Source organism: Protomyctophum bolini (genome assembly GCF_963924005.1).
Source record: "Protomyctophum bolini genome assembly, chromosome: 19".
NCBI classification, from domain to species: domain Eukaryota; kingdom Metazoa; phylum Chordata; class Actinopteri; order Myctophiformes; family Myctophidae; genus Protomyctophum; species Protomyctophum bolini.
In genome coordinates this window covers 2247936-2264386 of record NC_137880.1, presented here as the reverse complement: position 1 = coordinate 2264386, position 16451 = coordinate 2247936, and the positions used below count along the sequence as shown (strand labels likewise).

General features: G+C 46.4%; 1 protein-coding gene across 1 annotated transcript in view; it reads left to right on the top strand.

Moving 5' to 3' along the window:
• LOC308333789 (guanine nucleotide-binding protein G(i) subunit alpha-2-like) overlaps positions 1-16451 on the top strand; it is a 51671-nt gene that overhangs the window by 17954 nt on the left and 17266 nt on the right. Inside the window, exons 3-4 of the mRNA XM_080790269.1 lie at positions 3548-3689; positions 14279-14439. Coding sequence (XP_080646395.1) covers positions 3548-3689; positions 14279-14439 — 303 coding nt within the window. The remainder of the gene's footprint in view (positions 1-3547; positions 3690-14278; positions 14440-16451) is intronic.

Here is a 16451-nt window from a genome sequence, read left to right as displayed (position 1 = left end):
AGCTGGACATAGGAGGGGTTAGCACCCCTCAACAATAATACATATCATCAACAAACAAAAATATGTACAAAGGAGAAAAAGGAAAATGTCGGCAGTGAATGGCACCTCCTTTCTATGGGAAAATTGCATGAACCTACCCTTGTGGTCTCCTGATAGATGCTTTCTCAGGCCTAATTAACCTACCCTTGTGGTCTCCTGATAGATGCTTTCTCAGGCCTAATTAACCTACCCTTGTAGTCTCCTGATAGATGCTTTCTCAGGCCTAATGAACCTACCCTTGTGGTCTCCTGATAGATGCTTTCTCAGGCCTAATGAACCTACCCTTGTGGTCTCCTGATGGATGCTTTCTCAGGCCTAAGGAAAGCAGAGCGTCTCAACGTGTCCTGTTAGGTGGGAACAGCCTTACTCCCCTGCACTCAGTCAATCATGTATGGAGGATTGCTTTTCACTGTAATCGTCTTTCTCGCTGCTACTGTATGTAATGTAGAACATTTGGCCAAGATTCATTGGCATTCCTTGGTGGCTCAGGGCCAAAGGAATGTAAATAGTCCACTGTTATTCGTTTAATGCACTATCAGCATTTATCTAGATGATCAATGCCGTGGCAGAGGCGAAAAACAACTGTAAAGTGATTCGTAAGACGTGGGTGAGGGAGTTACTGAGAAGGACCCAAATGTCATTGGAAGCTGTGATGAATATGAGATTGGCTGTGCCCTGTGCTACACAGCCTGCTGTGTGGATTTATAGGCTATCTGTTTATGACGCCTTTTCTCACAGGCTCTTACCGTTTGTCCATCTGCTGACGGTGCAGAAATTGACATGGCTGCTAACCTAATGCGAATAAAATACAAAACTGATTTCATTCGCTGACAACCTAATATGTGGATTTGTGTGTGTGTGTGTGTGTGTGTGTGTGCACTCCCAGCTGGCATATTTATTTACTTAATTATTTGTTCATTTATTTTTCATGTGTATTTACTGTTTATCCAATCACGCACCAAATCTTGTCTATGCTGCCTGTCTTTCTAAAAGCCAATCACCTGTCCTTTACCAAGGTATTATAGACCTCAACTGATGCCCAATTTTTGGGGCTGATCCAGATTTTGTGAGTGTCCTCCTAGATCACATCGGCAGCATAATTGCCAAAAGTATAATACCATACCATAAAAACGGGGCAAATAATATACAATAGTCTATTTACAGTATTGGTCAAACTAATTATCTGTCTGGCTCTGAAGTTAACTGCATGTGCAAACTCCATTGCCTATCCTTGAAGCAGGGCTCAATCTGCATGTCCAAAGCGGATGGTTCTTAAGTCATAGTGCTATAAAGTTCACAGTGATCCCCTATGGCCACTGTTGTTTGGACCAGACCACTCTCGCAAATCACTTTAGTGTGCTGCTGCTGCTGCTGCTGCTGCACTCTAAATCCCTCTTTCACAAAGCATACACAACACATTCACGATTTGAACACATACACACATTCCACTGTTGTCTGAAATAACATGCGTACACACACAAACATTCATGCAATTGCACGCAAAGGCCCTAGACACACATTATCACTTTAGTCCTTGCAGGTTTCAATGAATTCTATAAGAGGGTGAAAGAAACATTGAAAGCACACAGCCAGGCATAGAGAAACAATTAAACTACAGAGTGAAGTGTGTCTGTCCACAGTACATTCTTTAGTGTTACAGGTCCATTTGGTTCCATCTGTACACAGAATTCCGTTGTCAGAAAGATGTGGAACTGAGTGATAGTACTTGATACTTAAACCTACATTCTCCTAGTTTCTTCCCTCTATTATGCAGCTAAACTTAATTTATATACGGTAATATCAGAGTTGCTCATTATTTGAGAAAACCTTTCGCACACCAAGTGTAAATGTTTAGGAGCAGGTGCATAGGCAAGTGCACGTTAATAATAAAATAGAAAAATACGCCTGCACACTGTCGATCTGCTCAGTACAAGAGAATATCATGCCTAAAATTTCTGTAATTTGTGACCGAAACGACAGAAATCGACAGTGTGCGGGCATTTTTTTCTATTTTATTACTTTCTCATTAATAAAAAATAGAAAAGACAACTTCTGATTTAACTTTTTCATTAGCTTGAATCATTCAAATCTTTTAGTAGACTCAACTATTGTAACAGTGTCTTTACAAGTCTCCTGAGAACAATTGATCAGACGTCTGCAGTTAATTCAGAATACTGCTCCTCTAGTCCTTACTAATACCAAGAAAGTGGAGCATATTGCGCCAGTTCTTTGATCTTTATTTCAAAATATTTGTTTTTTAAAGCATTGAATGTTTTAGGACTAAAATACATTTATGATCTTGTGCCGTATCATGAACTATCTTTCTGTCAATTCGTTTTCATGCACAGAACAAACTCTCAGAAAAACAAAAAATAGATTTCTTTACTTGTACGTGTTCTTTATGCGTTTCCTATTAAAACACATTCAGACCGTAGGACGTGTGGAAACGTCATATGAAATACAACTGATGGATCCAGTGGGCGTGTACACACGTCATAGCGCTTTTTCATTGATATCAATCAAAAAATAAAAAATCAGATTTATTTTCTTTTTTTTGGGTTGGCCTCTCCTTGTTTACGGCTCAGAAAGAATGCCTTATCTCTCCTAATCTAGGGAGCTCTCCATGGTTTTGACCAGATGGGCATACTTCTGTCTTCATTTCTGACTTCAACATGCCTCTCGTTTAGAATATTAATGCTTCTAGGGAGACTTTATTCAATTCAAGGCATTCATTTATAAGCCAAACAAGATTTATAAAAATGGAACAGGATCTATGAAAGATGCCTGGTTACCTGCCAAAATGGCAGGCTGGCTGGCTGTGTAAACTAGACACCCCACTCTAAAGCTAACACCACTTGGCTGGTAGCTACTGTAGTATAGTTTACAACCTGCCAAAACACAAAACGGATTGTTTTTGCTTAGGACATTACATTCAAGTTAATTTGTATGACAGCAATGAGGAGGGTGAAGAAAAAGACTAACTCCTACATTCCTGTTCCTCCATGCCTGTTAGGCATATACAGTACCGGTATCTATCTAATAGCAGAAGGGTGGGGGAAAGTCCTCTTTGGCTGTGCTCCTGTCTCCCAGTGAGCTCGCTTGCATTTCAATTAATTCCCATTCAGCAGCGCACAACAAATCAAGCGGTGTGATTCCATCACAGATGGGCTTGAACTAGCCAGGAGGACGATTCTGTTGGATTTCATCACTGCAGTATCTCAGCCACAGGCCTCTTTCATTCTTACCTCCCTTGGATCCAAACGATTGTGTAACCATGTGTTTTAGTGTCTTCTAGCTATAAAACGTGTAAGAGACCTGAGTTACCCCCAAATCCTCAACCTGGCAGTATTGTGATTTCTGCCTGCTGTAAGACTGTTAAATGTGATCTTCACGGCACAATTTCACGTCTGAGTAAATTCAGGGTTTAGGCAGCTTCGTTTATAATGTATGCAGGTAATGAAACATAGCCTAAGTGTTTATCCTCCCTGACTGACTGCTCTGTCCCCAGGATCATCCACGAGTTTGGCTACTCAGAAGACGAATGCAAGCAGTACAGAGCTGTGGTCTACAGCAACACAATCCAGTCTATCATGGCCATCATCAAAGCCATGGACAATCTCAAGATTCAGTATGAGGATGCTGCCAGAGCGGTAAGTGCTTTCTCTCTCCCAACAAGCAGGCAATTTGACATAAATGACAAAATATTGTCATTACATATTGCACTCACTTGATTTTAGAAGTTAAATTAGCCATACCGGTGGTCTGGCCATGTTTAGCCCATTGACTATGACTTACTGTATACTTAACATAATTGCTGACCACTTTTCAAATCATAGCATGGTTTGTTTGTTTTTTTAAGTCGCTGGATTCCATTCATCTCAGTACAGTATGAAAATCAACATATAGAGACATGAAACTTACTTATAACTTACTATAATCGTACACATTATATAATATAATCCACCACTCCTGAATGGAGTGCCTGGTACTGGGAGTCTGGTGCAACGCACAGGTCCTGGGCCTGGTGAGAGCAGGAGTGGACCTGGTGAGACGTAGGAGGGGCCCGGTCAGGAGTCAACACACAGAGCCTAGTCCTTCCACATGCCAGATTTAGGTTCTCCCAGTACCGGCAGAGTAGTTCCGGAGCAACGGATTGTGGTGGCCTTGCTCATTCCCTGATGGACTGATGAAGGGTAGCTACTGGGACATAAATCGGGATCAACCCCGGCTATGAGGGGTATGATGTTGGAAGACCCGAAACCCCGCTGACCTCAGGAAACATCACTGAAGATACGTCCCAAGTGCATCCATGCGATGTATTTTTTGAGACATTATATATATTGCGCATTTTAATGTTATTAAAATGTTTTTCAGTAATGTATTAAATTGTTGCAATTCAATGCATTTAAAAGTGTGGACTGGTTTCAAAAGATTAATCTGACATTATTCCCTGGTCAAAAGTTAAGTTCTCTTAGCGACACTGACTCACGTATTCAGCTTGAGTTTGGTGACATTTTAATGACTTTGGAGAAAATGTAAGCAAACACAACACAGATGCTCTGTTTATGAGGGCCACAATGGAAACAAGCCTTAGCGCCAGGAATGGGTTATGTAGTGTCATGGCAACAGTGTCATGGCAACGGTATATAGGCACCTGAGTCCCAGGGGACCGGATCCATCGGGTACCGTCATTTCCTCCTGTATCTGTATGTTTACCATTAAACGTTCGCTACCGTTTCCTCCCGTGTCTGTGGCTCCTTTGGATATATCCCTGTGCCTAAACTGGCGTGGTGGCAGCGGCGATCGGACTTACGTCTCGCACCTAAAGAGGATCGTATACCAAGCAAAGAGACAGCCGCACTGTGGATATACTTCTACCGTCGGAACGCGAGAGGATCATTATGGCGACGTCACACAGAGCGCCTAAACAATGGTGCTTGACAAAGAGAGAGAACGTGAACTCGTTCGAAAACTGGCGACAGAATCTCCTGTATACGCTGTTACTTGACAGCGAGTTCGCTCCGTTCCTTGTTGACGGCGCAGTGTGGGAGAAAAAGACTAGAGCGTCACCACACAGAGGCTTCACTGACGACGAGGATGACGTAGCCCGCGCGCAGCGCCGCACAAAGGAACAAAAAGTGAGCATGTTGGAATTGATGTTGGGGCAAATAGCCAATTACTGCCCTGTAATTTCACGTCAAAGCTTCGTGAAAAATTCCACATGTATTGACAATATATGGCAAGCTATCCGCCAGCACTATGGATTTCAGTGCACAGGAGCACATTTCATTGACTTTGCTGCTATTAAATTGGAACCCAATGAGAGACCAGAAGACTTATTCCAGCGCTTAATGGCATTTATGGAGGACAATTTGTTGCACAAAGACTCTGGTATCAGCCACATGGGAGAGGCTGTGAGAGAAGATGAGGAACTGTCACCATCACTTGAGAACTGTATTGTGCTCACGTGGCTCCGCCTACTGCATGAGGAGTTACCCAGGCTGGTGAAGCAGCGATATGGCACAGAGCTACGATCACGCACGCTCGCATCCATTAAGCCAGAGATTTCACAGGCCCTTGATTCCCTGTTAGATGAGCTACAGGCATCAGTGGATGCAAGGGTTATGCGCACAGCCGTTGCTGGATTTTCCAGGTCTAGTTCTAGATTTCCTAGCTCTAGATTTCCCAAGCCAAAACAGACAAACTATGTGCCGAGGAGGAGGGTGTGCCCCCTTTGCAAGGAGGCCAGAAGACCTGATGAACATTTTCTGAGTAAATGCCCATTCCTGCCCCCAGAGGACAAAAAGTTCATGGTAAAGACACGGCAGGTCACGGGTGAGCATAGCGAGTCTGAAGAAGAATCAGACAACTTCACGGGTGAAGAGATGACTGCAGCCAGTGTAGTTCAGCGTGTGGACATCAAGTCATCACCATATCTCGACACGTTCCATGGCCATCTAGCTGTAAGACTCACGATTGACAGCGGCGCGACAGGAAATATGATGAAGGCAGCATGCGCCACGAGACTGGGCGTGACCATAACAAAGACCACACAGTCGGCCCATCAGGCCGATGGCTCCTCCCCTTTGAAGGTATTGGGGGAGATAAGAACGTGCTTTCAGAGGGACGGCCACAACCTCTACTTTGAAGGCCTCGTCGTGGAGAACCTGGATTCAGACATCTTGGCCGGGATCCCGTTCATGGTGAGGAACGACATCTCGATTAGGCCGGCCAAACGTCAGGTGTGCGTGGGGGAGAAGACCTACTACTACGGTGCGCAGCACAAGAGTGACAGACATGCTGTGCGGCGCGCACATGTACTCCGCGCACCAGGCAAGGCCACAGTGTGGCCTGGAAAGTACATCGAGCTAGATTTGCCAGCCGACCTGTGTGACGTGGATGGCGAGTTGGCCGTTGAGCCACATGAACACCAATGGCTTGCCCCAGGGTTGCTGCAAGGCGTGGCAGGGAAGATTCGGGTCCCTAACTTCACCAGGGAACCACAGCTGATCCAGAGACACGACCATGTATGCCGTGTCAGAGCTACATTTGCTCCGTCATGTGAAGATGCGCCACCTATAGCCGAGCCGAGCAAGCCTGGCCCGGGGTCCAGGTCTGCCCCCTTTTCTGATGGTGTGGCATTGGACCCAGACAACATCATGCCTCCTGCCATTAGAGACAAGTTTTGTGCACTGCACACGGAGTATGATGACGTGTTTGACCCACAGTTCAAAGGATACAATGGTGCAGTGGGACCGTTTCAAGCCAAAGTGAACATGGGACCTGTACAACCCCCACAGCGGAAGGGCAGGGTCCCACAGTATTCCAGGAATCAGCTACAGGAGCTCCAGGCTCAGTTTGACACGTTGGAGCAGATGGGTGTCTTCAGAAAGCCTGAGGATATTGGCGCTGCAGTGGAGTATGTCAACCCTTCCTTTCTGGTTAAGAAGTCTGGAGGTGGCTCTCGCCTCGTCACTGCATTTGCGGACGTTGGCCGGTACAGCAAACCTCAACCGTCACTGATGCCCGATGTTGACTCTACATTACGGTTGATAGCTCAGTGGAAGTACATTATTGCCACCGACCTCACCAAAGCCTTTTACCAAATCCCCTTATCGAAGGACTCATGGAAGTACTGCGGAGTCGTTACACCGTTTAGGGGTGTTCGTGTCTATGTGCGTAGCGCCATGGGCATGCCAGGGTCCGAGACGGCATTGGAGGAGCTGACATGCAGGGTGTTCGGAGACCTTCTTGAGCAGGGCCTCTTAGCTAAAGTGGCAGACGACATGTACTGTGGCGCAGACACGCTTGATGAACTGTTAGCTGTCTGGAGGAGGGTGCTGTCAGCCCTACAGCATTGTGGATTGAAACTGTCCGCCACCAAGACCACCGTAGCGCCCATACAGACTTCCATTCTAGGTTGGGTGTGGCGCCAAGGTACCATCCAAGCCACACCCCACCGTGTGTCTGCACTAGCCGCGTGCCCGCCCCCAAAGACTGTGACTGAAATGCGTTCATTCATTGGGGCGTACAAGGTGTTGGCTCGCGTACTTAAAAACTGTGCCACCACACTCGCCCCACTGGATGACGCGATCGCTGGTAGAGAGTCAAAAGACGTGATCCAGTGGTCAGACGAGCTGCTATGCGCTTTCAGCAAGTCCCAGAAAGCCTTATCTTCGAACCATGCCGTCACATTGCCACGACCGGCTGACCAGCTATGGATTGTCACGGACGGCGCGGTCAGGGATCCGGGTCTGGCTGCGACGCTGTACATCACCTGTAAGGACACCGTGAAAATCGCAGGATACTTTAGCGCCCGATGGCTGCCCTGTGAGGTTGAGGCTTTGTCCATAGCAGCAGCAGTGAAGCACTTCGCTCCCTACATCATTCAGTCGTCTCAGAAGACGTGCGTGCTGACAGACAGCAAACCATGTGTCCAGGCATCCGAGAAACTGTGTAAGGGAGAGTTCTCAGCAAGCCCTCGTGTTACTTCGTTCCTGTCGACAGCCAGCCGATACCAGGTGCTCGTCCGGCATGTGGCAGGTGCATCCGTCTTACCATCTGACTTTGCTAGCCGCAATGCACCGGAGTGTGATAGCCCGACATGTCAGATATGCACATTCGTTCAGGTGGCTGCTGAGTCTGTTGTGCGCCAGGTCAGCACGGGGGACATTATGAGAGGAGCCCAGAAGATGCCGTTTACATCTAGGTCAGCGTGGCTGGCTATACAGGCTGAGTGTTCGGATCTCAGGCGTACGGGCGCTCATCTTCGACAGGGCACACGACCGTCGAAGAAACTGACGAATGTGCGCGACGCGAAGCGCTACTTGAGCGTCGCCACGTTGTCCCGGGATGGTCTCCTGGTCGTCCGGCGCCACACCCCACTCGCGGCATCAACTGAGTGCATTGTGGTGCCTAGGGCTGCCCTGGATGGCCTACTCACTTCTCTTCACATCAAACTTGACCACCCGTCCACCCACCAGTTGAGTACAGTCGTACAGCGGTACTTCTATGCCTTGGACATGGATGCGTCTGTTCAACGCGTCGCTGATGGATGCCACCAGTGTGCATCCTTGAGAAAAGCCCCCGCAGTCATGCAGGACCAGTCAACGAGTGACCCTCCCGAGGTCGTTGGGGCAGCCTTTGCAGCCGATGTGTTCAGACGGGAACGTCAGTTCATTCTCGTCGTTCGAGAGTGCGTAACGTCATTCACGCTGACATCCATCATTGAGAACGAACGCGCAGAGACACTCAGAGACGCTTTACTTCGCCTGTGTGTAGGTGTGTGTCCACTCGATGGGCCCTTTGCAGTGGTCAGAACTGACCCAGCACCAGGATTCGCTGCGTTGGAAGGAGATGAGGTGCTCGCGAAACACAGGCTGGTCGTGGAGGTGGGCAGGGTCAAGAATGTCAACAAGAATCCGGTGGCTGAGAAAGCTATTCAAGAACTGCAAGGGGAGATCTTGCGCATGGAGCCAAATTGCAAAGTCGTTACCCCTCTGCTGCTCTCTGTCTCCACAGCCCGCTTGAACAGCCGTGTCAGGTCACGTGGGTTGGCTGCCCGTGAGATGTTATATCAGCGGGATCAGTTTTCCCATCAGCAGTTACCTGTCGACGACCAGGCTCTCATTAGAGAGCAGCAGTCACAGCGTGTTGCCAACCACCCATACAGCATGAGAGCAAAGACACCGTCTGGTCGAGTAGCTCCGCCTGTATCTCTCCAGCCGGGAGACCTTGTGTACCTATATGGAGATCGGAACAAATCGAGAGCCCGTGACAGATACCTGGTTGTCAGCACTGATGGAGCGTGGTGCAACATCCAGAAGTTCACGGGCAACCAACTGCGTCGGACCTCGTACAGAGTCAGAGTGAGTGATTGCTACAAGGTGATGGGCCCTGCAGTCACAGGCCCAGTGGACACGGCCCTGTCATCCGATGAGGATCCAGAGGAGTCGTTCCTACAAGGCCCCGATACACCGCCAGCTATTTCGGAGCCTCCGTTGTCACCTCTGTATCCCCGTAGGGACGTACCGGACGTTGCGGAGCGGACGGAGGAGACGGTGTCTCCTCCTGAGTCACCCGGGCCCGGGGTGAGGCCTGAGGAGGCGGTCGAACCGGCGTGTGGCCCAGCTGCGGGGCCTCGCCGATCAGGGCGTGAATGCCGCAAGCCAGAGAGACTTCAGCGCTTTTTCTGAATGTGTATTTTGTGGGGTGTATGCACAGTGTGTGGGGTGCGCATTTAAAAAAGAAAAAAAAAAAGGAAAAAGGGTGGCGCCAGGAATGGGTTATGTAGTGTCATGGCAACAGTGTCATGGCAACGGTATATAGACACCTGAGTCCCAGGGGACCGGATCCATCGGGTACCGTCATTTCCTCCTGTATCTGTATGTTTACCATTAAACGTTCGCTACCGTTTCCTCCCGTGTCTGTGGCTCCTTTGGATATATCCCTGTGCCTAAACTGGCGTAGGGCTTTATTGTGTATTTATCCTCTGTGCTATTGTGTGTGTGTTATATGTTATGGAAGTGCTGATGTGCTCTTTCTTTTTATCACCAAATAAATTCATTCATAGATGTACAATCAGTGGTGAAATAAGTAGCCCCATTTGTTACTCAAGTAAAAGTAGCAATACCACAATATAGAAATAAACTAAGTTAAATAAAAGTACCTCAAAATTGTTGTACAGTACAGTACAGTGCAGTACAGTACAGTACTGTTACTGTACTGTTACTTGGTTACTTTCCACCACTTCGTACGATGCATGGCCAAAACTGTGTAGAAGAGAAAATAAATAAACGCTCAGATGCTTTAATGCACCAAAGACAGCTGTGACGTTTGGAGCTATACGCTCTTACTCATACTGAGGAAGAAACGTCATAGCTTCCTTTGGTGCAATGAAGCATCTGTCGCATTGGACTCCTCGGTGTACAAGCTTTTATTGTCTCCACCAGGCCGAAGGCATGGGGAGAGAGTATGTTTTGCACTCGTCCGTCCGTGTGCGTGATTGCATCCCTCCATCCGTCTGCGTACAGCTAATCTCCGGCACCGTTAACCCGGTTGATGCCAAACTGCACACACACTCCCTGTTTGCCAACGAACCTCTGTCCCAAATGTTCGACAATGGCCTGTTATAGTGCCACCATGAGGCCCATTTCAGCAAAACACATTTCCTTATATTACTCGTACAGATTTTATCCATACATCACCATTGATATGGTCATGTGATCAATACGGACCTGTCGGCTTCCCCATATGCCATCCCCAATCGCTAAGATTGCCTTCCAAAGTTTGCAGGTTTTGTCCATTTCCAACAAAATGCCTCAACACATTTCTGTACATTACTTGTACATATTTTATCCATACATCACGCAAATTGGTATTCACTATCGCCATAGTAATGAGATCAACACACATCTGTCTGCTTTCACATATTTATTCCATCCCGATTGGCTACTATTGCCTGCCTTTGCAGGATTTGTCCATTTTGAACAAAATGCCTCAAGTCATTCACACAGCGTGTGATTAAAAAAATTATATACACACTTTCCCACGAGGCAGAGGGCGAAATGCAACTTAAATGTTTACACCTATAACTGCACCGATCTGTGTACAACTTTATATGTGCACTACTACACACTGTTATGTGTTGTATATTTATTTTTATTGCCCTGGTGTACAACCACCAGATGACATATTATTGCACAAAAACTAACAAAAATACATGAACAACGTTCATATTACTCCTACACATTTTGTCCATCACAAATGTTATTATCCTGGTGGAGACCTGTGCCCCAAGGGGCACTTCTTCTTGTTTATTTATTTTTCTGCACTGTTTGTTGCTCAGCACCTGCCCAAGTTTGGGTTGATAAAATGTGCATATCGTCTTTTTTCAAAACTGTATATACTGACTGAGAGAAATTACTGCAAAGGCTCGCAAGACTCCAGGTTAAATGAAAGTCTCAACTCACCCTTGTATTCCCTCATACAGAATCTTGTTGCGAACATGTACACTCTTGCTGATGTTAAGTACTGCACACAACATCCTGGTGTAGCACCCGTCAAGACACTTCTGCAGGGTTGGCTTCAGGGTCCACCATGCACTGCCGTATAGAACAGACTCTACACTCTATCTAAGTTTGAGTTTCATTTGACAGAGGAGGTTGGAGTTCCATACACTGGTCATACCATTCAGGGCCCTCCATGCAAGAGCCTTCCACACTTTCAGGTCTTGCTCAGTTGAGTTGACCCTTGAGCCCAGGTACTTGAAGTCCTTGACTTCATGTTCCGGTGAGATGTTATAGGTGATAACCTCAGTTTTCTTGGCATATAGCCTTAGGCCAACCTTGGCTCATTCCAACTCCACTCTGTTCAGAAGTGCTTGTTCCACGTTGTCGGAGAGCAGGCTGATCGTCCGCTACTTTGGGGTGTCATCTCGACCTAATTGGTGCTAGAGTGAAGCCAAGTTCCTGGGCTAGGGTGCCTTGCATTACCCTGGCCCGGATGTCAAACTCCTCGCTGTTGCCATCTGGGGTCACCAATCGTAGTGCATATCGTAGCAAACATATCCTCCAATTCCCATCGCAGTCACATGCCAAAATATTTTATAAAAGGAAAAGGTTGCGCTCAGGGTTATTATAGTTTTGCATTTTCCATTAGTTTTGTTTTTGTTTGGACTTTTGTTTTCAATTCTACTTTAGTTTTGATTTGTTGAGTGGTGCAACCACTCCTATAGACAGCTATGTGTGTGGCTGTGTCCCTGGGTCCGTCCGTTTCTGGGTCCCTGGCTGTGTCCGTCCGTCCCAGGGTCCCTGGCTGTGTCCGAGCACAAAGTGTCACTGTTGTGCAGCCTAACATACACTCACATATTAACTTTATATATGATGGTTTCAGCCTGTGGGTCTGACTAACGGAAGGTCGGACCAATGACCCCAGGGACTTCATATTAAAGAAAATAGATGTGTCTTGATTAAGGGCCACACCTTTACATCTCTGTTCCAAGCTATGTTGTTAGATCTTGGAGAATAACACCAGTGTTTTAAAAGATGCCATGTGATGCGTAAACGGACTTGGGTATGTGTGTCTGATTCATCATCTACTTGGCTCCGAGACACGGAGACACTCATGTTTAAATCGATATACTGTAGCGAGCCTGCAGGAATGCCATCCTTCACTGTTATTGGATCAGCTGAGCGAGCCTCCCTCCAGTGAATGTGAACGCCTGCAGTTCTGTAGGTGTAGTGGATTGTATGTATGTGTACAGTTAAGTATGTGCAGGGTCTGACGTTAAGCTTTTTCCTTCTTGCCCAGCAGGGCAAGTCCTTATCCAATTCTCTGCCTAGGTTGTTTACCTTTGCCAGTGGTGCAGCACATAGATTTCTCTCACAATATAGCCTACTTCTCAAATCCATTGCCTGTTGATTGTATGTACATGAACATGTACTTCTAGTTATTATTTAAAGAAAAACAAGCATATATTATTGATTACAAGTAATAGTTATTAGCTTAACTTATTTGAAGCATATGCATTGGACAGATAAAAGCAATATGGCAGAAACCTTTCCACCACAGTATTGGCCATTTAAGACCGAGACTCCCAGTTGCCTGCAAAATATATCAGATTTTCCAATCAGATGTTTTTTTGTGTTGTAGTGCTTTCTCCTTCACTCTGTTTTATCAGTGTTTTTTTATCGCAGCATTGAATTGCTTCCACTTCACACACAGTAAAATGTTGTTGCCTTACTTCCAAATGGCCTCATCTAAATGATAAATCCCCCTGGCTTGGTTTGATCCTGCTCACAACTCTCTCTCCTTTTCTACTCCGTCTGTCTTTCTCTGCCTCCCTCCTTCTTGCCCTCTCTTGGAAATGCTACTGCTCATTAACCTACAGTACACGTTGCCACATGCAGGCAGGACCAGTCGTAGGTAGTCGTAGGTTAACCAACAGGTTATCTGTGTTGGCCAGCACGTGGGCAGCACAGAGGAGTGAAGGTGGAGGGCATGTGTGGGTTGATTAAGCAGATGGGAGCATGTGGTGTATGTCTTTCTCATGCTCCCTGTGTCTCCTAGCGTCCCACTTGTGCTTGTTTACAAATAACGCCACATGATCCCTATCATCCCCCCTCCCTCTCTCTATCTCTCTCTCTCTCTCTCTCTCTCTCTCTCACATAGTCCAAAGCAAGCATGTCTTCATAGCAGACAGCACAGGCCTCTCTGGTGGGGTGGCAGGCCGATGAGTTCCTCTTCCTCTGAGCAGTTGTAGCACTATGCCTGTTTCCTAATTAGTCGCAAGAAGACATTTGGAATGAGGCTGCTGTGGGACAAAGTATAAACTAGGCTTAATGGAGCAGGACAAGTATGTGTCCCTGCAGCGGAGGATGCCTCCCCTTCTTAAGGAGGACAGGGATGATTGCTGTCTGCATAACATCCATCCATCCACTCTGAACCACTCAAACCCCAGGATCTGTAAGGTGTGAGTGTAAGGGAAAGCTTTTGAAGGAAAAGAGCAGATCGACAAGCTCTAAAAAAAAGAATCGCTGTGTATGTGTGTGTGTGTGTGTGTGTGTGTGTGGGTGGGTGTGATTTATTGTATACAACTTGCATATCGACTCTGTCGGGTGAACACCAAATCTCCAAAAGTGTTTTCCAGGATTCAAATAAAAGAAATAGTGCACCAACTGTAGTATGATGAAGTAGGCAGTAGGGCAACCATTTACGTTTGTGTGTTTCTGCGTGTCAGGACGATGCCCGGCAGCTGTTTGCCCTGTCAGCAGCAGCCGAGGAGCAGGGCATCCTCCCAGAAGACCTGTCCAACGTCATCCAGAGGCTGTGGGCCGACGGCGGCGTCCAGGGCTGCTTCTCACGGAACCGCGAGTACCAGCTCAACGACTCAGCAGCCTAGTGAGTGTCTCTCTCTCTCTCTCTCATAATTGTATACATTTTTGGGCGAGAATAAAGGTTGCTTAACACAATCCATGCCACCTGTTACAATAGAAACGCTGTGCAGGTGCCAGAGATATTAAGGGACAAATTAATGAATAAATTACCGTGGGCACATCCATGTGCACATCGTGTGCACATCAGATTACCCCCCCCCCCATCTCTCTCTCTCTCTCTCTCTCATTAATTAGCAGGCAACAGTGCAGCACTGTCCCTCTCTCTGTTTCTGGCGCAACAGCACCCCTACTGGTATTCATAGTCATATACTGGTGCTCATTAACCAACACAGACACACATAGTCCCCGTAGGCACACTGGACGCGTCAGGAGCGTCAGAAGAAGCTGAAGCCCTTCTTCTTCGTGGGGTTTTTAGACAGCTGGTGGATGGAAAAGAAGCTCCACCTCCGTGCCCGACGGACGCGGAGGAGAGCGCGTCTGTGAAGCTGTCCGTCGCGTCCGTTGGGCGCTACGGGGATAGGTGAACACAGGCATAGGTGAACACGGACATTGCTGTTCCTTGGAGTGGTTGCACCAGTCAAAAATAGACAAGAGACGAACACAAATAACTTTTTGTGTTTGAATCCTGAAAAGTAACAGTTTTGGACAAATGAGGTTTCCACCCGACAGAGAGGATAGGATCTGGGAATGTGTGAGAATCTGACAACATTCTGACATTCATCGGTTTCCTCGGTTTTGGAAATTGTTCGGCTGTGCATTCCAAATTATTTAACCCATTAAACCGGAAAGCATCTGTCATTGTCGATTGTAGCTATATAAACATATATTTGAGAACCACTGTTCTAAATCTCAAGAGTTTTCAGAAAAACTTTATAAGATCACAGCACGTCACTTCGTGCCGTGAGTTTGTAGTTGTACATCCGCTATTTATTTATTTTTCCAATTTTTTTTATCTTGAAAGTGTTATTTTTTAACAAAGGTTCTCTGCTATTCAAATATACTGTGGCAGTTCAGCCTGCCACTGAGACTGAATGGCTAAAGTTTGAATTATTTATTGTGTATGTTGCAGAGAATTATATTATTTTGGGATGTGTATGTAAATGAGATGATGATGATGATGCTTGATTGATAATTGGTTGACTCCATTGTAGGGAGCAACTATCAGCTGTGGGGTGTGGGGAACATACCAACAGTATGAGGGTTTGTGTAGAGTTCAGTCTCACTTGAGGCTAGGTAAGAGATAACGGGGGAGAACTGCCAGCCAGGGAAAAGCCTGTACCAGTTCCTGCTTGTCTCTTGATTGTATATTATGTGACTCTAAAATGTATTATGAATGAACTGTGATGTCTCTGGACATTGTGAAGCCACTGGTTAGATTTGGAATCAATCCTGGGTTGGTTTGGTCCATGGGAGGGGCCTGGCCTTTTTAAGAGGGGGACCTGCCACTGCACAGGAGTCAATGTAGGACTGCCCAGGCAGGAGAATAGACCTATAGAGCCAACCAGGCCAGTGAATGTAAATACTTATTTTGTGTATTTCTTGTAACAACCATTTCACTCAAAAGGTGAATAAAACGGATTGTTTTTTGCATAGAAAAGACTGCCTGCTATTTTTGCCATTTTGAGCATTTTGAGAACTGGTTCAGTGCCAATTTTGGCCTACACTACCTTCACTCAGACCAGAGTGTGGCAGTGGTGGGATGATGTAGGAAAACATGATGTGGGAAAACAAAGAAAAGGACCCAGGAAACTTGCCAATAATGTTGCTCTTTTATTAAGTCGCCGTTTTCCTTCATCAGGACGGACATTTTCGTCCTTGACACGAATAAGTTTGAGAACTAGTGATTTTGGCTTTTGTGGTATCAATCTCAGGTCTTAAGGGGTTAATGATGGACACTAGAACATTTTAGTTTGATGTCTGATGCAACACAAGTCTGCACTGTCCCAATAAACTGTGACATCTGTTTAGCTAAGGATTCATTTGACCTGCTCTTTTTTTATGCATAAAAAAAGAACA